We start from the raw sequence: 25919 nt of genomic DNA, 5'->3' as shown, positions 1-25919 counted from the left end.
GGTGCAACCTGCACACGCGACCTGACAGAAGCACACTCACACAACTCATCAGACTCGCCGGCAGCCAAGAAGCTCCCTCGTGCCTCGCGCTTTGCATATGCTGCGCGCTACTTCTGTGTGGATTCGTGTGGAGGATATGGTCACGTGTATGGCAACCTCACTTCGCCTCTTCGGAGCCAGAGCCTGATGAGTTCGATCAAAACGTACGCGTGCTTCCTCAGCTAAAGTCAGCCTTACAACAGAAGAGTCAGCCGAGTGTGAGTCGTGAGTGTAGCGTAGTGGCGAGTGAGGCACTTCCCTTCTAATCGCTTGCTCCCGCCTTCTCCCCAGCTTCCACCCAGCTCCATATCAAGCACTTTACCGCAGTCTCTTCGCTCCCATCAATATCCGACGCCCACAGATTCTGCGACAAAGTCCACTGTCTGATCAAGCGCACAAAGATCAGAGGCAACACGTCTCACGATGGGTTGGTTCAGTTCCACCCCAAAAGCCAGCTCCAGCACGAGCGCTGGCGGCAACACCGACAACGTTCCAACCCGCTCAGCCCGTCAAGCCTGCTGGTCATCTCGCGACGCTTATTATTCCTGTCTCACATCCAAAGGTATTCAGGTACCTCCCGGTACGGACATTACCAACGAGGGTAAAGGACCCATCGGGAAAGCCGCACTTGAAGAGCAGAGGAAACGCGGAGCAGTGAATGTGGAGGAGGAGCGGAGCAGAGATCCTTGTAAGCACCTGAGGGACGGGTATGAGGAACATTGCGCTAGAAGCTGGGTGAGTGATTCGTAGCCCCTCGAGTGCCTACTTGGGCGCATGTGTGTGTCACCCAAGTCTCCGACTCGACTAGGCTCGACTCGAGGTCTCGCTCTCGCTCATGCTTTTGCACACGTCCCCTATATGCGCCTGAACAGGTGGAATACTTCAACAAGCGAAAGGTGCTCGAAGAGAGGCAAAAGCTCATGTTCGCACAGGGCGCCATTCCAGCCGGCTCCGGTCCCGCCCCCGGTGCTGGTCCAGCATGATCTCATCGAATTGGAGGGCATACAGCGATTGACCACGAATCACTGGTATTGGGAAGGGCGCATGGCCGCATATCTTCGACGATGGATGGCTTTCACTGCCCTCTGATGCAGTGCGGCATGTGTTGGATGTGTGCGCGTCAGGTCCACGCTTTCGAATGCCTGCCCGACCGCACGAGTGAGCTCGGTTCGGCATGCCTCCCGCAAGAGAAGCTTGTCAGATGCGTGTTCGTCTCACGACCGTCATCACTCAATTGTCTCAACCACCACACAAGTTCGACAAATCTCGCGCACTGTGCGGGTAGCCCACACTTTAGTATTTGATCCCTCTGACTGAAGAAGCTCTGGCGCGCAAAAAAAGTCTACAAAGCATGTCCTCATTGCAGAGCACGTCATCTTCACGAAGACTTCTCCTTTACGGATTCAATGCTGGCGCTCTTTTTCGCTTCTGTCTGAGATTGCTTCTCTGTCGGCTTTGCACTCTTCGTATCCGATGAGGCCGAGGGCATCACATCTTTCACGCCCGAGATGAGCAGCGTAAACACTCGAGTGACCACTGCGGACCAGGCACCTGCCGAGACCGATCCTGGGCGGCGTTGGAGGGTTATGACAAAGTCAGCATACAGGTGCCTTTCTTTGACAGGCGTGTACTCCCCCAAACTTACCAGCGGGCGCAGCAGCCAGACTCAGAGCCCATCCGATAGGTCCGAACCAGGTGCTTCCCTCCCTCGTACCGGCCGCAGCGGGAGGAAGGAAGAACATGGGCGTCTTGGAGTGGTAGGAAGTGACCAGGAAGGGCATCACTGTGGTGAGCACAATCAGACCTGCTCGAACGAGCAGCGTCAAGGTTGATTGAGCAGACTGAAGCTTTGCGTCTGCGGAACAAAGGCGCGAGAGTCTTCAGTCAGTAGGTGATTGCGTTAGCTGCCATGTATGCGCTGCCTGTGCCGAGGCGGTGCCGCGCCTGTTGAAGGAGGCAGGCTCTCGGGAGCAAAACCTACTACCGCTCGCAGCTGCAGTATGTGTTGCTATTCCCTAGATCCAGCGCACAGTCCGTGTCCACTTCAACTTGAGGCCATGCCCCTTCTCTTTTGCCAGCGCTGTTCATCAGATGCATCACGGTCATGCTGGCATTTTTACAAAAACTCCCGGAAAACTATTGCCAGGAGCCTGCGGCCAACTTTGCACCTCTCAAAGCCACTCACTACTGCCCTCGATCTCCTGAGTCAGCTTGTCCACCTTTCTCCTGATCTTTGCCCATTTGCTAAAATCATCCTGAGCCGAAGTCTGTCCAAGTAATAATCTGTTCTGCAACAACTCCTTTTTTGCCCTTTGATTCGCGGCTAATGTCGAGGCGGAAGTGAGACGTAGCCAGATGGGTAGGATGAGCGTGGATAGACGAGCGTGACCGATGCTTGAGAGCAGAGTAGAGAAGAGCACCACGAGGATGATCAGTAGAGCTGGATGCATCCTGCCTTCGACTGGGTAAGTTGCTGATGCACAGTCAAAATATTAAGTGAACGACTTGCGAGGCAGAGACGAGATGAAGCGCGGATTGGATCTCGGGCGATGCAAGCACCTCCCGTCAGGTGCTCTGCGCGATGCGTGGTAGTCGAGCGTTGTGTGATGCTTGCCAGAGAGGGGAATGTCTCAGAGGAGGCGCCCGCGTCAGCTAGTCGTACAGTGTGTGTGAAGATGGTGAGAGAGCAGCATGGAAAGGAGGCACCGGTCCAGACCCTCGCGTTCGCCTTCTCTCTGCGTGTCGCATCAGCTATAGACGGTCTCACGCGGTGCAGTTCGCGCGTCACGAGCAGCAATGTGAATGTGAATGCTCCGCGGTGACAGAAAGCATCGATGCGTGCACGGCCTCATGCACTCAACCACGAATCCTCGGATTCATCAGCCGGCACAAATTCCTCGATCGCAGCGCGTGCCCCGTGCTGCTGATGCATGCACCAGCGCAGAGCTACCAAAATTGATGTCACGCTGCTGCTGATGAAGGTGGACTCGACGGCTCATCAAGCGTGTACACACCATGTCCCAATCGACACCTTCTTCATCCAGTCAGCCATATGTCCCACTCTCGCACTGCTCACTTGCCTCCCCTCACTCCTCGACGCACCGAGTCTTGGTACGACAGTGAGAGTAGAGATACGTCAAAAGGGACGTGATCGGCAGTACTCCTACTCGCAAATGCACACGCCTCCAAATTAGACCATTCCCTCTATGTTCAAAAGCGCAGCCAAGCAAAGTCTGTGACGCATGCCAACGCTGCCAAGCGGATGGCTCACTCGTTCGAGCTGCTACGTCACACTGTAAAGTTGCCTTTGGAGCCTCTCATTGTAGCACGCGCAGTCCTCCGGCCCGAAGCCCTACAGTTCCTGTCAAGATGAGTGAGGTACAAACGAATTCGGAGCAAGCGGATGCAAGTCTCAATTCGCAGTCGCAAGATGGAGCCTACCATCACGCAGCGCAGGCAGAGATGGGAAATGGAGGAGGCAGCGAGGCAGTCTACATGCAGCAGTCATCTCACAATGCAATGGGTCCATCCACAAACGGCTCAGGCAGGCCCTACAACCCTTACCAGCCGATGCCACAAGAATTCGCGCAGGGAAACATGCACATGTATGCCATTGCAGGTCCTTCGTCGGCCTACTATGATCCAAATGGTCTGCCTACCTACTACACCGCTCAACCTCACCAAATGTATTATCAACAGACGTATCCTCAACAATATGGTCAAGTGTACGGACACTCTCCCTATGTCTCCGCGCCGTTGCCGAATGAAGGCTACCAACATCCACATCCCCCTCAGTACGCTCAGTCGAGGCCTGATGGCTATGCAAACCGATATCAGCATCAAAGAGGAGGCGCCAGACAGAGCAGCGGATATCGCAACATGGGCCCGAAGCGCTCGTCTGAGCCTGCTGCATCGTGGCAAGCTTCGACGAGCGGTGTAGCTCACAATCAAGGCGGCGCTGCAAACAATACGAGTGCTAGTCCTGGTGCAAGATCCGAAGCTGGGCTACCGCCGGAATCGGCCTCTCCGAGCACTGGCTCTGGCGTTGGCGGGACGGAGACACCAGATCGAGCGGCTGATCGAACCACTTCAACCGATGTCTCCTTCTCAGCAAGGACCGGAACGACGACTTCGCCTGCTCGATCTCTGAGCTCCTTGCCTCTCAATTTGAAACTTCCTGCAAAGCCACCGCCTTCTACTCACGTTTCAACTCAACAATCTCAACCTCAAAGTGGTCTCTCCAGTCCTGCTCTTGGCGCCACCTTTCACGGGCCGCAAGGCGCGGGTATCAGTAGCGCAGCAATACACGCGCAGCAACACGAGTGGAATGGGGGTCGACCTCGCGGAGGCGGAGCGTACCAGGCGTCGCCTGGCTCCCCAAACAGGCCCTTGCCATTCGGCGGCGGCGGCGGACTGGCTCATCCAAAGGTCTCTGCGGAGACGTCAAGCAGCGCACCTCAGCATCACCCTACTACCTTGCGAGCTTTTACGCAAGGAGGCATCGGTGCTGGCGCCCCTGAAATCGTCCGACAAACACCTTTGTCTCGCTTTCCACCTCTGCCGAACTTCCCTCAGCTTCCGGATCCTGGGGCTGAAGATCAGGCGGGAGAGCTGCGAAAGGCCTTGGAGAGGGCAAAGAAGAGGGACGATGCTTGGATTTTGAGACTCGAAGCCATTGGCTTTGAACCTGAGGAAGCTTGGAAAGCTTTTCGAAGGGAGCATGGGCGGAACGACGGTGAACAGGGACCGTATGTCACCGACACCACGTCCGGCAATCTTGCAACCTCTCCAGCAGTGGAATCGGACCGGATTGCTGAACATGACACTCCCGTCCAAGCTGGGGACAATGAAGCGGTCAGGAGAGAACCAATCTTAGGAATTAGATTACTGCAACGAGTGCACGATTTGCAAGAGGAGAATCAAGAGCTTGAGGAGATGCTTCGAGCTCAATTCCGGGACGTAAGAACGTCTGGGACCGGTCAGCCAAATGCTACGACTGGGCACTCAGAGGACCTGACTTCTGAGCTTGAAGGTATGTTTTTGCGCCCGCTGAGAATCTCTGCCCTACAACTGACCACCCGGGGCTTCTTTTCTGACTCTTGTTTCTTCATCTCCTCCAGATGCTCATCGATTGATAGAAGCGTTAGATAAAGCTCTGACTGCAGAGTCGGCGAGAGCCGAAGCTGCCGAGTCTGCCCTCTCCATCGCCTGCGTGCAAAATTCGACTTCTCTGTTGTCTTTGGACGATGCGCATGCATCTTTAGCGCCGGCGCCAAGCCCTACCGTCTTCCTTCCTAGCAGCGGCGCCAAGTCGACAGGGGATGGTCTGCAACTCGGGCAGGCTGCTGCGAGCCCTCAATTGGTCACGCGTGGCACTGCCAATTCGACGCCGTATCAGACGCCCGAGCTCGATGTGGCCTCCTTTGAGTATGAGTTGGCACAGGGTGCGGACAATTTTCCGCTCGAGAAAGAGACGGACAGCATGGAGCAACAAGAGCCGATCAAGGCCCAGCTGGGAGGCGGTGCAGAGGGATGGACCCAGGCTGGCTCTGGACGTGGCAAGGGTAGATCACGCAGAGGTACTGGAAAAGCAAGAGGCAAGTAGCCGCCATTGCTCCGAACAGCTTTTTCAAATTTCCAACGTTTGTGACTTGGCACTTCCAGTCGCCCCAACTTCCATCATCTGTACGGCCGTCACAAGCCAAAGGACCTCGATACTTTGAGGCTCTTCCTTGTCGCAGCAAATATCCATCGACCTGCGAATCCGACTCGTGCTCGTGCGTTCTCCCGTGGCTTTACAACGCACTTGGCTAGCCTGCGCCTCACTGAAGTCATGTGCAGATACACACACCCGAATTGACTGTCACCAAGCATATTGCATCGCCTGATCTCTTGGTCTGAAGTTCCCACTCTTGTGACGGTGACTGTGAGGAGCAGAGCTCAGACATCTGAACAAGTTCACATCGTCTCAACACGCATCCTCATCCAGACTTTCCTCAACGTCGGATCTTGATCGTATACGAAGCAGTCACCGAGTCTTTCCAGATTTTAATCAAGAATCTGGATCATACCATCACGTTGAGGCGCAATCATGATTCAAGCCTGCCTGATGCTGCATGCTTGGCCCAGAGCGCCATCCATGGCCACGCGCGGCAACGTGCACCGCCGTTAAGCTGGGATGCATGAGCATGCCGTGGGAATGCACAGCCACATTTCCCTCGGGTCGTTCAATTCAAGATTTAAATTACGCAGCTGCATAGCATTGAAAATTCAAGGTTGGGCATATATGTGATGTGTGATACCCGTGAGTCAGAGTCCGAGTGCTAAATGCAGAGCAGCGGACAGCCGGGTAGTGCTTCGCTCGGTCAAGCACCTCAGCTGTAACGGCCAAGAGTCGTGACGTGGTCTCGATCGATGTGGACTTTTGAAGGCAACAAGTACGAAAGCTTTCACACTGTGTGACTTGTCGACTCGAGGAACACCTCGCAGTCTTGAGTCTCTCCTTTGTGCGGCGAGGGGGTGATGCAAAAGCAGACAACAGTGTAGAGTCATTGTGAGGACCGATCTCACCGCGCAAGCTCAAGACTTTTTCCGACTCGATCGCGATCCACTCTTCTTAAATTCGTTTCTCGAAAAGAGATGCTCATTTCGATTCACATTCACGATTGGGCAAGAAGCAGAGGTGCGCTCTTGTGCCTGTCAACTTTTCCGACCGACGACTCGTCGTGGGGTCAGCAAGAAACAGCATGGTAGGCAAGCTGCTGGTCTATCTGCCGGATCAAGTACGAGCTCTGCAGCGTCTGACGGTGCGCTGACGAGGTGCATGCCGAAGGGCTGTGCAGCGTTCTCTTGCCTTGGTGAACGAATCGGCAGGCGGTGCCTATGATCAGATAGAGCGCCAGGTAGGGGAACGAAACATACTCGATCGGTGAGGATCCGCACCTGTCAATAAAATGATGCAACGGTGTGGATCGCTCACATCCCTCTGATCGAGACGACATCGCAAAGCTTGCGCATATCATTCTCCGCGCTCATCAGCACTCGTTGCTTTGGCTCACAAGATTCACGATTGCTGGCCGGTGTCTGTGCTTCAACGGCTTCATTTCAAACTCCGCTATATAGCTGCGCATCCATCTCGCCCTTGCTCAGCGCATCACCTTCTCCGACGTATAAATAGCAAGGGTCTCGAGCTGAGTACTCGTTCGTCAAATAGACTCCTTCCTCTCAGCGCTCTTGGCGTTCCGACCATCGTTTCAGTATTTGCAGCCAACCATGTCGGCACACGAAAAGGTGCCGCTGCTCGACCAGCGTCAACACGACGATGTCGTCCTCACATTCAGCGATAAGGGCATCGATGCTACTGATCTCGGCGCTCAGCAGCCTCAGGCACACGATTGTGTTAAACCTCAGCGCCGCAAGCAAAAGTTTGGCATCTTGACTCTGCAATTGGTGTGCGCTCTGCTGATCGGGTCCACGCTTTTGGGTCTGCATTTCCGAGGTAGTCTTTCTGCTCCTCACGCACTCAGCGGACCAGGTCATCATCGTCATGGTCACAAGCACAGTCATCATGCGCATCACCAACAAAATTGGTGGTCCAAGCTCATCTCAAAGAAGAAGCACTTTCAGCCTTGTGGACTTCGATGGTCTAGTATTCCTCACTCACATGCCAGACCACCACCACCTCCTCCTCCGCCTGTTCCGGCTGTATGCTACGACATTCCTACCACCTCTTCAGCTTCTGTGAACTTCACCGTCGTCTTGCCTCACGAACACGGTCCTCATGGTCCTCCCCCGCCACCTGGCAGTCCTCCACCTCCGCCTCGCGAGCAAGAGCATGAGCAGAAGACCATCTCGCAGACCGAGACGAGAGAAGGTTCCGCATCTCCCGGTCCTCCGGTGCAGCATGGTCCTCACCATCCTCACGGTCCGCCACCAGCCCTCTGGCTGCACCCCTCATTGAGCGGTTCGGCAGTCAGCATCCACCGAGATTTACCAGCGCTCCATGTGCCCAAAACAGAGCACAAGCCAACACTCAATTCGACCAGACCTCGCGGACCTCCTCCTCCCGTCCGCGTCCTGGTCGAAATTTCTCACGATGAACAAGGGTCTTTAGACGAAGGAGTGCGGGAGATGCTTAAAGTTCCACTGCAAGCTTGCACTCTCGTGGCGCCCTTCACAAACGCAGTCGGTGTAGCCATCTTTGTGAGTACACGCAGGCATGGCTGCACGTCAGACCGATTGCCTGCACTGTGAAAGCTGATCGTTCCCTCCCATTCGATCTTCGTCATTCACAATTCTCGCAGCCTGCTGGCCCTCCTCCTTTGCCACCGTCAAAGGACGCAGAGAAGCCCCCACAACACGCCAGACCTCTCTTCCCATCCATCAAGGTGGACCTGCACTTGCAGCCTCGCGTACCTTTTGCTCTTCTCCCTGGGCCTCCACCTCCTCACCCACCCCACTTTGGAGGCCGCCGTCATTGAGGAAAGGAACAAGGCACTTGGCGATGGCGATGCACCCAAAGTCGTGGCCTCGACAACACAAGAATGCGCCTTGTTGCCGTTTAAAATGGAGCTTCCGCGTTGCCCTATTCATTCTCACTCCACTTTCTGTGATCTCACTGAGCGAATGGCACCCTTGACGTGATGTTGAGCTGTTCGTCTTTTTTATTCGAACGTGTGATCGATGACTGCGGCCGTAGTATCAACGCCAGCGATCATCTTACTTCTTCTCCATGGCAAATCCCAATCTGCTGGCAACCAGCTGTCTTGTGCTGAAGTTTGAAAGGCAAGCTCCTTGAGTGTGACCGGGCACGAACGCAGTCCAAAGTGATCCCGAATCACAATCGAGCGTCAGCAAGCAGCCAATCGTTGCTCGAGCGCTCCAGGTGATGAAGATGCTGATGACGCCTAGTCTGCTTGGTCTCGAGTGGTGACCGATCAAATCTGGTCGCCAGCGAGGATGAGGTAGGTGATGACGACTGAAGACTCTTAAGTGCTTGTTCACCTTCTCCCCGTGGGTCTCTTTTACCCGTGCGTCGGCAGTCAGGAAGCTGTTCGAGACACCACCATGGAGACATGAATTATCGCAGTCACGATTCTGCGCCGAGAACCGGACAGCGTCGAGCTGATCGACTGACTCGCCGATCAAAGGGCAGCGGCGGTTGCGTAGCTCACGCGGCGGCCGGACCGTGCAGAAGCTGCAAGCAGCAGCATCATGCACGCATGGATCGACCACTCAAATACCGGTACATGCCATGGATGGCTATGCCTTGGCGTCGATCTCCGGGCTGCTGTCCAGCGAATCAGGCTGACAATGACCGATATAACTTCTTCATCTGGGCTGTTCCAAGCCGCGCTTGACGTCTTGATCTTGTCTCGCTTCTCCCAGTCAGCGCTCTCGCATCAAGCGAATCCTCTCTCGAAGTGCTGTGGTTGAGGGCCTCCTCCTATAAGCTCGTGACTCGTCGCGACTGTTTTGCCCGCGGCATCGCGCTTGCTGCCCATTCACGCACACTCACGAATCCTTGCGCCCTGAGCGCTCATCATCGCATCGGCGACCACGGTCGGTCGCAAGTCAAGCAGCGTGTATCTCTGAACTCCGCCAACAATCCCCACACATTCAAGTCGATCTAGACGGCTTACCGCAACATCTACTCTGCTACTTACCATTCGATTCTCGTGTTCGCGACAGCTCCAAAGACCAGCGCAAGACCGGTTCAACTCAGACTCAATCCATCTTCCGAGGCGCATCAGACCTATCTATGGATTTATTCAGATACGTAGATGAAGGCAATTAAGACGCATACACGCCACAACTAGCTAAGGTTTCGCTCACCTGGTCGAGTGCGTCAAGCGAGCTCATCGCTGCCAAACAATCCCGCGATCGATCTATCAATCAATCAAGCAAGCAAGCAGGAAATGTCCGAACGCCGACTTCAACTCTCCCCAAAGTTGGGTGGTGGTTTCAGACTGGCACCTGTGGCATCCATGCCCGCGCCCACCAGAAAGGACAAGAGCAGCAGCGGGAGCAGCGGCACAGCGGGTACCACCGACTCTGCATCTTATCGCACACCCTTCACATCCACATCTCCCACCACCTGCGCGCCTCCCATGCACGCTCCCATCCCCTCGGCCGACCAACTCCTTTCCGCCCAAGACACTACTACGTCTCCTGTCGGACCTCATTTGACCAGCACGACATCGGAGACGGACCAGGACAAGCTATCACAAGCTGACTCGGATCATGCCGCATTTCCAGGAGCGTGGAGCATGAACCCTTCGACCGAGACCAATTTGCCCATCACTCCTCGACGGGTGGGCAGCTTGCCAAGCTCCGATTTGGACCCAGTAGCAGAGCCCATCCGTCTTGACTCGGCCGCATCTCCTGAGCCCCATACCTCAATGATGCAGTCAGCACCGAAAGCCACTCGAGGAGCAAAGCCTGATCGGCTCGAGGGTCTGTCCGCCGCAGGCTCCGACACGTTGACGAGCCGAGCAGAGGGTGATATGGAGTACGACGACGCGCTTGGAAGCAGCTTGACGGCCATCGTTGGTGCTTATGGTGGCTTTGGGACAGCTTTGGACACTGGGAATCAGGCGCTCTCGTCGGCTGAGAAATCTCACTCCGCCAGAGTCAGACAGGAATCTGCTCCTGCTGGTGCGACTACATACCGCTTTTCGCCCGGAGACGATGCTGCAGATGGGTCTAGCATTGGCGGGAACGTTAGTGGAGCAAGAAGCCAAAGTCGGTACAGCACTGGTGTGCTACTCAGCTCTGTGACTCCATCTTCGGGTAGCAGCCATGGCCAAATACTCAATGCAAGCGCTTCGCAAACCACACCCGCCTCCGCTCCAGCACACGTGTCGAGGGGTAGAGATCCGGAACAAATCGATCTGAGCCTGGACCGATCTACCTTTGCGTCTGCCACGCCATTCGCCAGCGCTCAACTTTCTGCTGCTACAGACGAGGGCAACGAGAATTTCCAAGTGGCACCGGAACAACCTGCAGTTCCTGCTCGTGCTAGTAGTACTCACGACAAGCGTCGTTCGCGCCTTCCCGAAGATGTCCCGACATCGGCTTTGCCAATGCCAGACGAAAGTCGACCAGACGCTTTGACGACACCGATCTTGGGCTTGGAAAGCAGCAAGAGCAGTTTGAGCGATTATGGGTCCGGTGCCGAGGGAGAGTACGAGCTGGACGCGGCCGGACAGTCAAAGAGGATGAGCATGCTGCGAGGTGAGCACCGGAGAGACAAGTCTCCGAATGAATTAGTCAAATGCGGCAAGAAGCTCAATTGAAGTATTGTCCGGCCTCTACAGCTGTGAACGCCCTCGAGGCTATGTCTACGCCAGAAGGTGCTCAAGCCGGCGTGTCTGCGACTGCTCGGCAAAGACAGGCTTCGATACCGACTGGCGCTGATGAGATCGACGCCTCGCGAAAGCGTCAGGTCAATGCGAGTCCCACTCGACCGGCAGCACGCTCACCAATTTCGATCAAGAGCGCTGCAGCGTTCAGCAAGGGCCCAGAGAGCGCAACACCTCGAGCCAAGGTGGCTGGTGGTCTACCAGGGCCAGGGCAGGCGAGGTCAGATGCCGCAGCGAAGGACGGACGCGAGGACGATAGCCGGACCGACGATGCAGAAATGGAGGCCTCGAGAGCGGCGGAAGCCGAGGCGGAGGCGGACAATGATCCTTCTAGACCTCGCACTCTGAAAGAGGCCAGAGCCTTGGCGAAGGAGAGGGCTAGGCTCCGCAGGCTCGCTTCAGAAAGCGGTGCAGCAGCGGAGGGCAGCACTCTGGCCAAGGAGTCAGATTCTGTCTCGCCCAGTGCTACTCAAGTTTCCCTTTTCCGAGGTCCAGCTGTGGTGTCTCCCCTCTCACACTCAAGCTCTGTAAGGCACAGCATCGATCGACCGCGACGAGATCCTAAACGCACAAGCGATGCCAGGGGTGCGGTAGTCAGTCCCTCCGATTCGGGTCGGATCGCTGCCACTTCACCCACTGGCTCTTTCCCTCAGGCCGACGTGCCTGCATCTGAGCGTCCAGGGAGGTCGAGTTTCGCAAGCGAGCGGAGTGTCAGCGAATACAGCACCAGCGACGCTGGAATGGCGCACGATGATTCCAAGATCATTGAGAGCCCTGGCGGTGGTACAGGCGCGGATGAGGATGAAGCTACAAGAGACGCAACGCTGTGGCGAAGGCATAGCCGACAGCTCGCGCAAGGAGTCGAAACGCGAGGTGCACAAGAGATACCGGGGCAAAAGTCGAGCGGGTTGAACCCTGAGGATGCAGCCGCGGCTGGTTCACTCGACTCCAGCTATGATGTCCTGTCGGACACGGGTGCTGACGTTCACGGCTCCTTGCCCAGCCACAGTCACGCTCACTCTCCTGATGCCGAAGCTGTACAAACCCGACCAGGTCCAGGTCGCCCTTCCTTGAGCGCGTCCAACAGTGGCAGCATCTTTGGTCATGTTGACACCGACTCCATGGGCAGCCACTCGTACCCGAGTGTGCAAACAAACACGCGACGCTTTGGACACGTCTCCCCCTCCATGGGTGCAGCTGCTGATGGCAAGCTGCCCCCTCTTCCCGGCGACGGCAACACCAGCACAGATTCATCTAGAGCACAGACCACCGACACCTTGAAGGACTTGCAGGATGTTGTGACTGAGGCTTTGGAGGATCTGAGCTTTGGAAGTAGTACGGCCACGAACGACACAGCCCAGCCGCGCGCCGCAACCAACAGAAGCAACAATGATCTCGGATTGATCACTCCGCGCGAATCAGATTTTCAACTTGCGGACAAAGCCGCCTTGTCAGCTGCTGACAGCGCGAAAGCGCCCCATAGCGAAGGCGCCTGGGCTGCTGGTTCAATGTCGAGCGGAGCGCAGGGCATGGCAAGGGCGCAGAGCACCGCCTCGGACGCGCTTTCCGAAGATCAATCCAACGTCTCCTTCAGCTCAGCCGTGGAGAATCCGGCTCATGCCACAGCTCCGATGCATCCTTTAGCGCGCGCCAGCTCCTCCACAAGCCCCACTGCAGATGAAAGTCTCCCCCGGACGTCAACTGTCACGTCTTTGACTTCGACAGCAACGTCTCGCGTGCCTGTTCCTGCCACTGTCAGGCGAGCTCAGACGCACATTCAAGCAGCTCAGCGCGTAGCTGCCAACCCGGCGGCGATCCGTCTGCCAGTGTACGGCAGGACGACCGCTTGGCCCGTCTCCTTCGACCCCTCGCCCATCATCGAGAAGCGCAAGCTGGCGCCTTGGGAACGAGCTCGAGCCTATGCGCAGTACGCCAATGATTTGGCAAGCATCGATTCTGGACTCTACGTTTGGCTCTCAGTCGTGCAAAGACCTGCTCAAGCCCAAAATCAAACGCAACAGAGAGGCATAAAGCCTGGTTCTCAACATAAGGGGCTCGGCTTCGCAACCACTCAGCCAGCTACATCTTCCAAATTGAGAGGGGACGGCCTTGCCAGCGGTCGGGCATCGGGTCCAGGTCATGCCCGTGAGACCACTGGAGACTCGGCTTACGCTGCCAGTATCCGCAGCGAAGCGACGTTCCCGATCCGAGGAGATGGAGGTCGCGCCAAGGAGATTGTGCAGGCGACTCCGAGCATGGGGAACATCCCAGAGAGCCCACCTGGCTCTGTCCCGTCCAACATTCCTTATCCCACCCTTCTACCCCAATCAGGAACGCGTGCGGACCGAGATACTTTCGATGCGAATCAACCCTTGCCCACTCCGAATTCGTCTGGAAGCTTCTTCTCGAGCGCAAATGCCGCTGGCTGGCCGGCTTTCATTGATCGTGTACGAGGTTCTTCCACCAGCACCGGTCCCGATGATCCTCCGTCTTCTACCAGAGTTGTCAATATGCGAGGCGACAAGGAGCGTGAGAGGACCCTCAGCTCTGCGGGAGCGGATGCTCCAGCATCGAAAGGGTCTTGGAGCCGTGGCGGAGGTGGTTCAACTAATCCTTCCGGCACTACTGGGTCCAATGTGCCGAGTGGGGGCAAATTTTTCGGCGGCCTGAGCCGCAAAGGTTCTAGAAGAGGTGCTGGGCCAGCCTCTGGCTTGAGCGTCACGCCCATGAACCCAAGCGCTACTGCACAGCCATCGCCGCCGAGTACTGGTTCTTCCAGGGCCGGCGATGCTACTCCATCATCCGCTGGTCCCCGTGGCCCTCGGGGTGTCGGACAAGGCCAGTCCTCCACACCCCGCTCGACTCTTAGTCTCGACGTGACATCCGCGAAGGCCGACACTGGCATCGCGCTCATTCAAAGCCCGGCTGTAGCTGCCGATTCGAGCCCACCACCGCCTCCCGGAGCTGTTGCTGCTGCCCAGATCCAGGGCAAGCTTGGCGAGTCACTTCCCGACATAGACACTCGGGGTGCTGCATCGTCAATCAGCAATTCCAGATCGCCAGCTAGCGCAAGAGGCGTCATGGGTCCTCGTCCTCCCATCTCGGCTGGCAGCGTCGGTGGCGACTCGTTCAAGACCGCCGCAAGCGGTTCGCCTGTAGCCACCTCTACTGCTCGACGGCCTTCCCAAGGTCAAGGGTCAGCACCGAACCGACAGAATGTCTCTGGATCGTCTGGCCTAGGGGGTGGAGAGAGCAAGGGTCTGTACTACGGCCTCAGCTCGACCGGTGGCATTTACGGCGTGCCCAAGCGCCAAGAAGAGGCAATTGGCCGCAGGGGCTCAGATGCGCCGCCGTCGCCGACAGAGTTGCCAGCAGAAAAGTCGGCACCTTCGAGCCCAGGTAGAGCTCCAACAGGTCCCGTGAAGAGCTCATTCTCGTACGGATCCGTCAGAGAACGAAGCCCGAACATTGGTCCTGGCATGACCTCCAGCAAGCTTGCGCCGCCAGCTAGCATTCCGACTGGCGGAAGCAGCGCTAGCTCTAGCCCAAGCGGCGGCTCCACTGGGAGCTTCTCGTTCCGCAAAGGTAGCTTCAGCAGTCAGCTTTCGGGCTCTGGTTCCAAGGACAGCGCAGCGAGAGAAGAAGCTTTTGAAGAAGCTCTCAACAAGCTCGAAGATGTTCTTCCCGATGCTGATCGCACCACTCTGGCCAAGTACCTCAAGAAGTCCGGCGGTGATGATTTGAAAGCGATCGGCGACTACTTGCAGGATCAAGCGAGGGGCAAATTGCCGCAGCCCACCAGGAGTCCCACGGGTAATCTTGGCAGCGCTCGACGTTGAACGCGGACCTCTAGAGTCTCGAGCAGCGCCTGCAAGGGTTGCGCTGCATCTTCGCAGAGTCGCACTTCGATGTCACGGATCCGCACAGTTTCTCGTTTCTCTTCAACCCTTCGGTTCGCTGATTTGTTTTCGCTGGGTGCTATGCACCCCGACTTGTGCTGACATTTATTGCTTCATCTATACCGAATGCATGTCTGAATCCACGGGGACGTGATCAACTGACTCAGACCCATCATGCTTGCGCTTGGTCTTCGCTCACATTCACTGGCGGTACGATCCAGCCAGAATCAGGCGATCCACGTCATTGCGCTGGAAAACGGGAGCGCGTCACGCAGGGAACACGCACGCAGCTATCATGAAGCAATGGATTGTAGATGTACTTGATCGAGCAGAAGCAGCCAAATGTGGGATGAACGAGGATTCATGTGAATGAAGTGCATGCGGAAAGGACTGAAGTGATGCAGGAAAGTTGAGAATACTGGATAGACACTGAAGTGAAGAAGGGTGAGCGCCGGTCGGGAGATACGAAGCATTGACACTACTGTCTGAAAGCATGAACAAGCGTCGCGGAGGTTGTGGCAGCGGGCAGAGGCGCGCGCAGGCAGGCGTCCCGAGTAAGGCGCAATGCTCCAGAGCGACTAGGGAGGAGGGTACGAGGATAGCTTGTCGGAGAGGGCTCACCATGCAAAGTCAGGGGAAATTTAATGTGCTTGAGATGTCAGAGGATGAGAGTGGATGCGATGGTAGGAAATTGAGGCTGTCGTCAAGTTGGAAAACAATCTGTGCGCTTGCTATGAGACCCAAGTGCTGATGGAAGACGGCTCGGAAGGACCAAGTATCTGAGGCCCAGTAGCCGTTTCACGACGAATCAAAGTTCGCTCCTGGTCCACTGCGCTCGAGTTCATCGCGCATCTCGCGGACTCGCTTTTGTAGGTCAGCGATCGCCTTGTTGCGGGTTGCCGACTCAGGATTCGAATCCCTACTCTTGTCTAAGCCAGCACGATCTTGGCCTGCCGTGGAGGAGCTCGAAGACTCGTTGTGAGTGAAGAGCTCAGAGAGGCTCTCAGCGGAAATGTGCAGCGAGCCGCGCGGAGGCAGGTTCCCTCGCACGTGTCGTAGGCGTTGAGGACCGCCTTGGGTCTCGTCAAGCCCGACCTGTCCTCCGTTGCCAGAAGAGGCGGCAAATGCAGACATTGTGCGACTATGACCTCGACCACTGGGCTCTTTCTGATCCAAGAATTGCCGAAGCTTTTCCAGAGCAGAGCTAACCTCATCCAGCTTTGCTGTGCCCGTACGACCTTGCCTACGTCTGCTACTGGCGATGGAGCCGCTTGCAGAGGTCGGAGTCGGGATGAGGCCGCTGCTCTGCGTGCCAAGCAAAGGACTCGGGTTGCTGTGAGCATCGCCGTGGCGAAGAGCATCGGATGAAATCGCCTTGTCCATGCCTCGGTGTCGTGGCGAAATGACCAGCGATGGTGATACTACTCGACGACTAACTGATGTCTGTGACATGCGTCTTTCTTGTGCGGCGGCAGCAAGCGGTGGGAGACCTTCCGTCGAGTGGCGTGTCATCGATCGCGAATAGCTTGTGGAAGGTGGCCTCCTCAGAGATGCACTGCTCGCCGTCGTGTTGACGGCTCTCTCATTGGTTGGGCTTCTCGTGCGACTGCTTTTCGTTCGCGACGATGCTGCGCTCTGTGAGGTGTGTACAAAAGTCGGGACAGTGGGCGACACAGCGTTTCGATCTGGCATGTGATGACTCGTAGCCATGGTTGGGTCGGATTGCTGAGAGGGCTCGAGGGCCATAGCGAAGCTATTGTAGGGTGCAGGCAGTGACGTCTTGGGCCAAGTTTGTGACCAGTCGTCTGGCTTAGTTTGACCCGTCATCGCGCTTTCTGATAACAGCTGCCCAAATTCGCCGATAGACGTCATTGCCGACTGATCGTGAGGGCCTCTCAGCTGCTCCAGCTCCCGAGCATGGGGCTGCGAGAAGTACTGTGAAGGGTGTGGTGCTCGTTGGAGTTGATGAGAGAAATCGGCACTCTGTTCTTGAGAACCGTGCTCAGGTCGGACTCGCGACGCGCTATCTGGAGAGAACCCGTGGAGCTGTAGATTGGTGCTGAATGCGGGTGACGATGCTGGCGTATCGCGGCCGTGCACCCACCGGCGCTGGTGATCGTCTCTCAAGGAAGCCAAAGAGTCCTCAATGCCCGATGAGTCGAAGGATGAAGCGTTGGTCAAGACGCTGTCCTGTCCTGGGCCATCATCCCAGCTTTGGCCCGAGGCCTTCTGTAAGCGTTGCTGTGCTTGATTTTTGAATGAGGTGTGGGCATCAACGGGTAGATTCATCACTGCGACGGGGTCCATCGACATCTCTTCGCTTTCTTGGGGCAGATCACTACCCATGAGACCCAGGCCGCGATATGACCCCTCTTGGCCACAATCCGGCGGCACTTGCTCGAGCTGATCGCGCTGCAGCTGGAGAGAAGCAAATTCCGAAGAGAGGGAAGGGCTCAAGACGCGCAACACCTCTGCAGGCACGTTCCAAGAATGGCTCTTAGCATCGTAGACTGCTCCAAGATCCTTCAAAGTCTGAGTGGACGAGGGCTGTCTTCGGTCGGATGAGAGGAGTCGATGTCCAGTCTCTTGACCTAGTGGACTATCGTCGCTCGAGAAAGACGCCACTCCCGCGTCTTGCAGCGGCTGAGATGAAGCAGGTCGTGGTAGGGACGATTGTGCCTGAAGCTGCGAGTTATGAGTTTCGTGAAGCTGATCCCCTGGACCAGCAACCGTACCTGCGCGACGCCTCGCGGGCTGTCGACTGGTTGTAGGAGACACCAGCAATCCTGAGAGCATGTTGGGACCAGAAGTTGTGCGCTTTGCTGTCATCCTCCTTTTGAGTGGAGACTGTGAGCGACTCAGGTGCTTGGCCATGGCGTGCTGATCCACTGAATGCTGTTGCGAAGGTGCTATGGGGCTCTGCGAGAACGAATCGCCAGACATCATCGAAGCTGAAGAAGAGTAGAGGTCTTCGTCGACGTCCATGGACCCATCCACGCCCCGATGATGCAACCAAGATTCTCCAGATCCGATTTGTGGTCTGGAGAGGTGTCCACTAAACGTGTCGCCCTCGGAAGAAGGGATGGAAGGATAATCCACTTCAGCGCTGCCGAGAGGCTGCCAGGCTGTCACGTCATTTGGCTGCGCGTTCGAGGGGCCGATGATCGCAGTCGATCAGCCAGAGCCAGGGCGGTCTACGGGAAAAATATATGCCCCGCCATCTTACTCACAGCCCAGGTGGTGGAAATCTCTTTTAAGAATTGGTCCAGATCGACGTGAGAATCGAACTGATTTTGAGTCGTCATGCCAGCAGTCGGTTGGTGGAATGCTTGGGTGTCGTAAGTACTCGTCGAGTCGTAATCGTTACGGCCAATGTCATGACGACTGGAGGGGTCTGGCGCTCCTCGCATGGGCTGCCAAGGCGATTGAAGGGTCTCTCTCGCCTTGCCTTGTGAAGTCGCGGATGGGGTCGCCGTCGTTGCAGATCGTAAGGGCGTTACACTGACAAAATCATGCGCTGGCACCGAGCGTGAAGAGGAGGGGATCGAAAGGGCGTTGCTGAGGGTGGACGAGGAGGTTGGGGCCGTCAACCTCGTAGCCCCTTCATATTGGTCTTCGGCAGCGTATTGGTACGCCTGCTGCGTCTGCTGTGAGCTCGATGCCGAAGCCGGTGATGTGCCGACGGGCTGCCAAGGCTGCCCGGACTCTTTCCGCTGCAGCTGTTCAGCCTGCTCTCGTCGCATCGCCTGAAGACTTGACAGGAACACATTTTGACTTTTCATCGTGTCTGCTCTCAAGGCAGGGTATAGCGCAGGCGCCCAGCGCCACAAGGGCCACCTTCCTCGATCGCGACTGCAATTCCTGCGCCCCTGGTCGTCCCGCTCACGTTTTGATCCGCCCTCAAGCCCAAAGCCAGCCTATACAGCCCGCAGGCTTGCAACAGCCTAGCTCTGATGTACGTATGGATGCTGGAAGAAGCTGGGGAGCGCAAGTGATGCGACTGGCCCGCTGCGTGTCTCGCTCCAGGCGGGTCGCGGCGCAGTTGAAACTAGCAGGTGTGCTCTTCCAAGAAAGAAGCAAGTCGTGAAGCAGATATTGAGTCGAGCCAATTAAGTGCCCGAAGAGACGCTGCTATCGGTCTATGTAAGCTCCCGTGCGCGGGAGATGGAAGAGCACAGCAGCAGCACTTGCAGCGCGCTTCCAGCAACCCATGCACTTCGCGGTCGATTTACCCGATTCAGGTGGAACAGATTGCTACACAATGACAATCACTCGCTCCTGATAGCTGTGACTATTTAGCGTAGACTGCTGCCGTGAACGTGTGTGGGAGCTGCTGGGGCCGAGCAGTTGATGCTACCAGCTGCGCGTGGGCTGAACGACGAGGTGTCAGTCAGGATACGAAGAAAGTTCATGAGTCAGCGCTGCTGCTACATAGCTGGTCTTGCCTATAGCTGCATGTCGCTGTCATATACTCAGCCCATGACTGCAGAAGCATCATGCAGCAGCATTAATAATGGTCTGAGTATGGTCAAATGGTCAAGAGCCTCCCTCGTTCGAGCATGCAGAATTGCACGTTGCTGGCAACGGTGAATGCCTATGCAGATGGTGCAGAGCTCACCACAATGATGACTCGTATCCTTGGTCGAGCATGTGATGCCTGACGCTGTATCGCATACGCGAACGGCAGCCTCATTCGACTTGCCGGAACACGTCAAGCATCGTGTGTATCGCGAATGCTTTGTGCAGACAGAGGCGAGACATGAACGAATGCCCCCCTTGACAGGCAGTCCCCCGTCACCGACTGTGACTTCTGATGCCCCCCCTTTCCGCCCCTCCCCCCACACCCACCCGACCGTTCGCCTAGCTTGCATCGGCGCGCGTAGCGCCTGGCCACCCCGCTCGAGCCGCCGTGTCTCAAGCGTGCCACATGGTCTCGCACCCGTTGGCTCCGATGCTCCGCCATGCGACCATCTTTTGTTGAGGCTAAAGCAGGTGATCTGAAGCAGTATGCCATCCAGACCTCGAAACTCACCAAACTTCTTGTACAACCAGTCGCGGGTGCAAGTCTCAGGCTCGCAGCTGCAGAAAGCCGCGTCAGCTGAAACTGACGTGCTGTCTGCACTCAGTCTGTTTCAGCTAGGCTGCTCCAACTTTCAATGGTCGACGACGCCTGTCGACCTGAGCGGCAATTATGCAGACGATAGCTTCGGCGTTTAAGGATGTGCTGGCTGCGCCAAGCGACCAATGCTGCGGGGCGGCGAGAGAGCGCAAATGTCGGGCTTGGGCGAGACGATCGAGGCGCTTTCGTGATGCGTCGTGCTTGGTGAGTTGCCAATCGTGAATGGAATCTTGAACCACGAACCACGAATGAACTAGGTGAATCGGGTAGCGGCCGGTCGTAGAACCCTGTGATCAACCGACACCGCGAGACGGGATATACAAGCTTGATGTCAGCCAGGCTCGTGAGAGATGATTGATCTCCGCTTCTGTGCCAGCGTAGACCGAAGAGTCTGTCTGCACCGACCTTGAGCGTGCACTTATTCAAGCGGCGAGCCCATGCAGCAGTGTGTGGCTCCGATTCGTCACGTTGAGTCGATGGCGTGGCGGGCGAACGTGACCAAAATCAGTCTACCTATAGAGCGACTGCCGGGTGTGCCGAGATACAGATTGCTCCAGCCTTCGTGAAAGAGGGCTGACCAAGGGACGACAGCAGCAGCGGCGATGAGGTGCTGAGTTTCAGTCAGTGCGTGTTGATCGAGATGATGGATCCTGCACGAGTCGAGTCGTGAGTATAGATATGATCGCGCTGAGTAGACAGGCGTGCAAGACACAAGTGAAACGTGCCCAAGGAAAGCCCAGATGAGTGCTGCCCTGCTGTCAGGAGGACAATTGACGTGTCAGGCAGCTGGCAAAGTCGTGCTTGTCGTGAGGACTCACACGCCCAACTGTTTATCTCGTCGAGCAGAGTGCTTCACGGACAGCTATACAACAGAGAGACCGATATCTTCGCTTAGCGCTCAAAGTCGTGGTAGCAGCACATGTCAAGGGCAGTCAATTGCTGTCGCGAGGGCAAAGACGAGCAGCTGCTTGACATGCGCGCTCGCCGCTTCCGCAAATGCAAGTCTGAGACCCGCTAACAGCAAGAATATCGTCACAAAGTAACAAATGCCCGCGTGTTGCTCTCCACGCAGCTCGGTGAAAAGTACCTCTTGACTGGATGCTGCAGGGACAGGCCTTTGAAATCTGCACAGCGCGCAGCATATGAGCTGGAGCAGCAGCAGCGGGCGGCCATGGCAACTGGCAGACTCAAAACTCAAGCACGAGTCGTGATTTCAGCAGCTGTTGATGCTGCTGCTGCACATGCTGATGATGATGTCGTCGCTGCGAGTCAATCTCCGTCCGTGGCCGGGTCTTAGCTAGACCTTGCATTTCGCTATACTACTCACTGACTAGCTGGTACAGCATGAACGGACCACGCTCACCCGTATATGCACTCATCAGAGCATCATCGGATGGCTTGGCTTTGAGGATAGTGGCGCAAGGGACCAACTTCAGCACGCAAAGGCACGTATAGTCGACTATAATACCTAGCAGCGGGTCGTGGAAGCACTGGGGATCCTTGGTCTACGCGTGTATCAGCAGAGAAGCAGAGAGGAAGACCGGAGTTTAGAGTCACTCGCGACTTACGCCCACGACCTACCCATTCACGAAGGGCGGTGCGTGGATTCCTTATTTGCAGCAAAGACACGCGTGGATCGGCAACAGCGGCAGCGGCTTGGCTTACGCACCCGCAGACCGCTGCTGGGCACAGAATCGTGAATAAGCTGCGAGCTCTGTCACTGGACAGCCACACGCACGCGCGGGAACACACGCGACCCGTCTGAGCATCAGCAGCTCTTATTCCCGCGATGCCGGTCGTCCTCTTCCTCTCCATTGATGCATGACTACAGCCGAAGATCTTCTAGCTGCCTGCGCATGGAAGTCATTTGGGTCCGGTCGATCGGTAGCGGCGGCGGGTCAAAACAGCTGCATGAGGTTTGCATCGACCCTGCTTGATTCCCTTTGCTACCTCAATTTCAATGGGCTAGCAGCGGCTGGCTGCTCTCCAGGCGGAGTCTCCCGCTGCGCTCCATGATGGCGACGCAGACTCGTGCCTAGCTTAAGCCTCTCATCGCTGCGCTGGTGTGCGCAGCCGGAGCTCTGCTGATCGAACGCAGCATTCACGATTCACGATTGTGTGTGCTCCTGGCCTCTCGCAGCACGCCACCGCACGCTGATGAGAGTCCAACACACGGATAGGCGCGTCTCCCACCTCCGCATGCTCGTCGCGCTTGCAAGGGCCAAGTTCTAAGAAGTTGTTGTGATCCACATATATGCGATGTAGCGATTACGACGGGCGGTCAACTTCAAGCTATTCGGATGGGCCATTGCAGCAAGCGCTGTGGATGTGACTCTCGATCGATGTTGGTGATCGCTAGGAATGCAGGGCAGCGCATGCACGCTGCTCGTCCGACCAAAGGGACGACTTCTGAATTTGGTCGCGCAAGACGTGCGGCGGCCCAGGGGGCTTGCGAGGGCGATTTCACTTGCTCTCGTCGGGGATCTGCAGCAGTAAAGTAGGCCGAGGGCGAGCTCTCACGAAAGCGGTACGTCGCTCCCGCAGCCTTCTCCACCCTAGGCCACTCAATCCGTCTACGTACTACTCGTGACTCTGAACCGTCTTGCAGACCACTTTCTCATGCAAACTCTGGAGCTTAAATGAGGAGATTATCCAGCGCATTCGTCACAGGGATCATCGACGCAGCTCGACGCAGCAAAACTGTCGATCGCAGACGTGTGTAATGGCGCCGAGCGCAGCACTTCTGCGACCCTCATGCGCGCTGCAGCCCTTTTGCGACCGGAGTAGCGCGTCACAATCACCCCTCTCACCCTCAGGCTCTCACTCTGACCAATCGCGACGGCAGCAGTCTGCGTAGCGGCCTTTCAAAGTCATCTCCGACAACTTGCATTCTTGGATCCAAAGAAGCCCAGTCTTCAACGCATTGGAGCTTGCTGAAGCCGTCGCAAGCGTTTCCGGCTGCCTGACCACTCCGCTCGCCTGGAAAGTATTCAGTCGTAACACCGAGCGGGCTGCCGAAGTACACGGTGCGAACTTCGTACGCGGCGCCCCGATCGTGGCTCAAGTTACGGAAGTGCAGCAGTCCCATGCATCCGTAATTCTCTTTGCCGCGGTCGCCAGGGTGCGCTGTGACTGGAAGCAGTTATCGGAATGGTCCACAGGGAGGGTTTCGCTGCCTTTTAGGCGACACATGCTGTGGATACCCAAGCTCGCACGCGCTCCAATCGTGAACAATCACGAAATCTTGAATGCGCGCTGCTGCGATAAACCATTAAATCCAATCCAATCCAAATGCGACTCGCCTACGACCATTGACGAGTCAAATCTCCAATTCGAGGGCATATGTCATCGTAAGAAGAACACGAATTTTGCTATCCAAAAGGTTGACGTGACGAGAACAAATTTGGACCGCTGTCCCGACACACAGAACACCGCGCCAAGGCGTGGCTTCAGGAGCGTGAATCGGTGGATGCGGATGTGTACACATTTGATGCACGGACCAACCTCAAGGCAAAGTGAGAAATTATGTGCGCTGCTCCTGACATCACATCACACCCACCTCCACGTCTGGCTTTTATTTGCTCGACCCATGAAAGTGGTGCTCGACCGGACTTCTCATCGGATTGACCACTCAGCCCTCAAACTTTTCGGACTCGAATGCTCGCTCACCAACAAGGTGGCTTGCAAGGTGAGCGCAAGGCATCGAAATCTTCTTTGGCTTGAAGAAACGACTCTCGGTTTGACGTTCACGCGAGCATGCAAAATTGCACCGCGACGCACGCACGCAACAGCAAGGGGTCTTTGCAGCCACAGCGCTGCACGTCTCGGTGCAGCGCAACCAACGTCGCGTGCTACGCTCGTCGGGCTCATAGGTGGGACGAGGATTCACGGTTGAAGTAGAGCACCGATGCTTGGTCATATTCGCCTACAGGAGGGAGGGAGAGAGTCTGGGCTATGAACATCGGAACAGCGACATGAATCGCATTCGCAACCTAGGCGCAAGGCTGGCATGACAACTAATTGCGCTAAACTTTGGAAGCGCGGTGCCTGAAAATCACAGTCGCCCCGTAAAGTGAGTGGTATGTACGACCAGAAGAGGACCGCATGTAGCTCGCATACACTCTCGCGGCACAAGGGCCAAAGAGTGTTACCTCCCTCCTCCCATGAGGGTCGCCCCGCACTCGGACGACATCATTTCCAAGTCGGAAAGCTTTGGCGGATGCCAGCTGGGGCAACCGCCACATTATCGGAAGGATCCCTTCGTGCCTGAACGACCTTTCACCCCTTTCGGCGCCACCAGCAGCTAGCTACTTGGCAGCTTTTATGCCGCCGCTGCGGCCAATGCGTAAGCTGTGCGACGTCCGGCGAAGCGTAGCCTCGGCGCTTCTTCATCGCTGCTTCTGGAGTACTGGGGCCGAACTCCGCGCAGTGACTTTAGAACACCTTGAGGATGGACAGCTCTTCGCTAGAGGGGTGAGCAGCAGCAGTGCCTAGCGCAAGTAGTCTGAATTTAGCCCCCAGAAACCATGGCTGGCCACACTCAGACTAGCGACAGCAACGCGGATCAAGAGCCGACCCGTGGCCCGCGACTGCACGCAGCCCGACGCGGCATCCACAGAACGCATACGTATATATATCGTGAAGTTGTCATATTACTATTCTGGTTGCGTGCGACCAATACTGCCGGATTCGTGTGCATAAGCGATGTCGGAGGCCATTTGGCGCCAACGCACGCGTGCGCTTGAGTGGGGTCAAATGGCCTTCTTAGAGGCCTAGTGTTGAAGCTTCAAGTGCTTGCTCAAGCCGTTGTTGGCAGTGCGCCAATAAAAGCGCGCGTGCCGCTCCTCCATGTGTGGTTCTGGTCACGTTTAGATCAGCAGACACGCGTGCAGGCGCGGTACCGCCCTGCCATTTGTGCTGTGCCTGCGCTCTGCCAGCAGGCAGCAGAGTCAGCAGAGCTGTGTGACCAGCACGGAGTGCAGCTACACTCACACTTTGCTGCAACGTCCGACTCACGTCTTGCCGTGACTTTGGCGGAGTACCAAAGCTTTTATCTGAGCTAGCGAATCTCGCCTGTCGAAGAGGACGAGTCAGAGTGTCACCAATCAGAACGTCGTTCAAAATTCTGATTGTGATTGGCATTCTTGATTGCAAAGCGGGTCACAACAGACACGTAGGAACTGTAACCGGCCCGTGCCTCGCCTCGGGCTCAACGACTACGTGGTACCACCATGTTGCTGCGTAGGTGTATGGATGGACAGATCTTGCTTTCTAGATGCCCATAGCTGGGCCACTGCTGGTATGCATCTCACGAGTCTCGCGGACGGCCGCGTTCCGCTGCATGGAAGCGCGACCAGCAGGAGTCAAGAGTCTTGAGTCCGGCCACATCCACGAGTCTTGCTCTGGCATGCTTGCCAAAAAACCAAGTGCGGCTGCGGGAGGCAATCACCACCTTATCCGCCTGACCGAGACAAGATCGAGTCAGACGGCAAGTTCTCA

General features: G+C 56.5%; 8 protein-coding genes across 8 annotated transcripts; 4 read left to right on the top strand and 4 right to left on the bottom strand.

Moving 5' to 3' along the window:
- Positions 1-272: 272 nt before the first annotated feature.
- On the top strand, positions 273-1521 carry IE81DRAFT_323189 (hypothetical protein). Its single transcript, XM_025513858.1, has 2 exons — positions 273-774; positions 912-1521. The coding sequence occupies exons 1-2, from the start codon at positions 463-465 to the stop codon at positions 1020-1022; spliced, it is 423 nt and encodes a 140-aa protein (XP_025369802.1). The 5' UTR covers positions 273-462; the 3' UTR covers positions 1023-1521.
- On the bottom strand, positions 1317-2849 carry IE81DRAFT_117215 (hypothetical protein). The gene is made up of 3 exons (XM_025510154.1): positions 2231-2849; positions 1685-1894; positions 1317-1605 (listed from the first exon to the last, which is right to left on the bottom strand). Exons 1-3 carry the CDS (start codon positions 2487-2489, stop codon positions 1418-1420), a joined length of 657 nt encoding a protein of 218 aa, XP_025369801.1. The 5' UTR covers positions 2490-2849; the 3' UTR covers positions 1317-1417.
- Positions 2850-3321: 472 nt separating this feature from the next.
- IE81DRAFT_117074 (hypothetical protein) lies at positions 3322-5689 on the top strand. The gene is made up of 3 exons (XM_025510153.1): positions 3322-4347; positions 4441-5071; positions 5160-5689. Exons 1-3 carry the CDS (start codon positions 3409-3411, stop codon positions 5642-5644), a joined length of 2055 nt encoding a protein of 684 aa, XP_025369800.1. The 5' UTR covers positions 3322-3408; the 3' UTR covers positions 5645-5689.
- Positions 5690-6314: 625 nt separating this feature from the next.
- IE81DRAFT_117046 (hypothetical protein) lies at positions 6315-6681 on the bottom strand. The gene has a single exon (XM_025510151.1). It carries the CDS (start codon positions 6589-6591, stop codon positions 6349-6351), a length of 243 nt encoding a protein of 80 aa, XP_025369799.1. The 5' UTR covers positions 6592-6681; the 3' UTR covers positions 6315-6348.
- Positions 6682-7186: 505 nt separating this feature from the next.
- Positions 7187-8584, top strand: IE81DRAFT_117048 (hypothetical protein). Its single transcript, XM_025510152.1, has one exon. The coding sequence runs from the start codon at positions 7312-7314 to the stop codon at positions 8290-8292; it is 981 nt and encodes a 326-aa protein (XP_025369798.1). The 5' UTR covers positions 7187-7311; the 3' UTR covers positions 8293-8584.
- Positions 8585-9577: 993 nt separating this feature from the next.
- IE81DRAFT_116992 (hypothetical protein) lies at positions 9578-15405 on the top strand. Its single transcript, XM_025510149.1, has 2 exons — positions 9578-11274; positions 11358-15405. Exons 1-2 carry the CDS (start codon positions 9957-9959, stop codon positions 15239-15241), a joined length of 5202 nt encoding a protein of 1733 aa, XP_025369797.1. The 5' UTR covers positions 9578-9956; the 3' UTR covers positions 15242-15405.
- On the bottom strand, positions 15405-16012 carry IE81DRAFT_116978 (hypothetical protein). Its single transcript, XM_025510148.1, has one exon. It carries the CDS (start codon positions 15923-15925, stop codon positions 15569-15571), a length of 357 nt encoding a protein of 118 aa, XP_025369796.1. The 5' UTR covers positions 15926-16012; the 3' UTR covers positions 15405-15568.
- On the bottom strand, positions 16013-18710 carry IE81DRAFT_116977 (hypothetical protein). Its single transcript, XM_025510147.1, has 2 exons — positions 18532-18710; positions 16013-18356 (listed from the first exon to the last, which is right to left on the bottom strand). The coding sequence occupies exon 2, from the start codon at positions 18284-18286 to the stop codon at positions 16100-16102; it is 2187 nt and encodes a 728-aa protein (XP_025369795.1). The 5' UTR covers positions 18287-18356; positions 18532-18710; the 3' UTR covers positions 16013-16099.
- Positions 18711-25919: the final 7209 nt, after the last annotated feature.

Source organism: Ceraceosorus guamensis, assembly GCF_003144195.1.
Source record: "Ceraceosorus guamensis strain MCA 4658 unplaced genomic scaffold IE81scaffold_27, whole genome shotgun sequence".
NCBI classification, from domain to species: domain Eukaryota; kingdom Fungi; phylum Basidiomycota; class Exobasidiomycetes; order Ceraceosorales; family Ceraceosoraceae; genus Ceraceosorus; species Ceraceosorus guamensis.
This window is presented reverse-complemented; position numbering and strand designations above follow the sequence as displayed.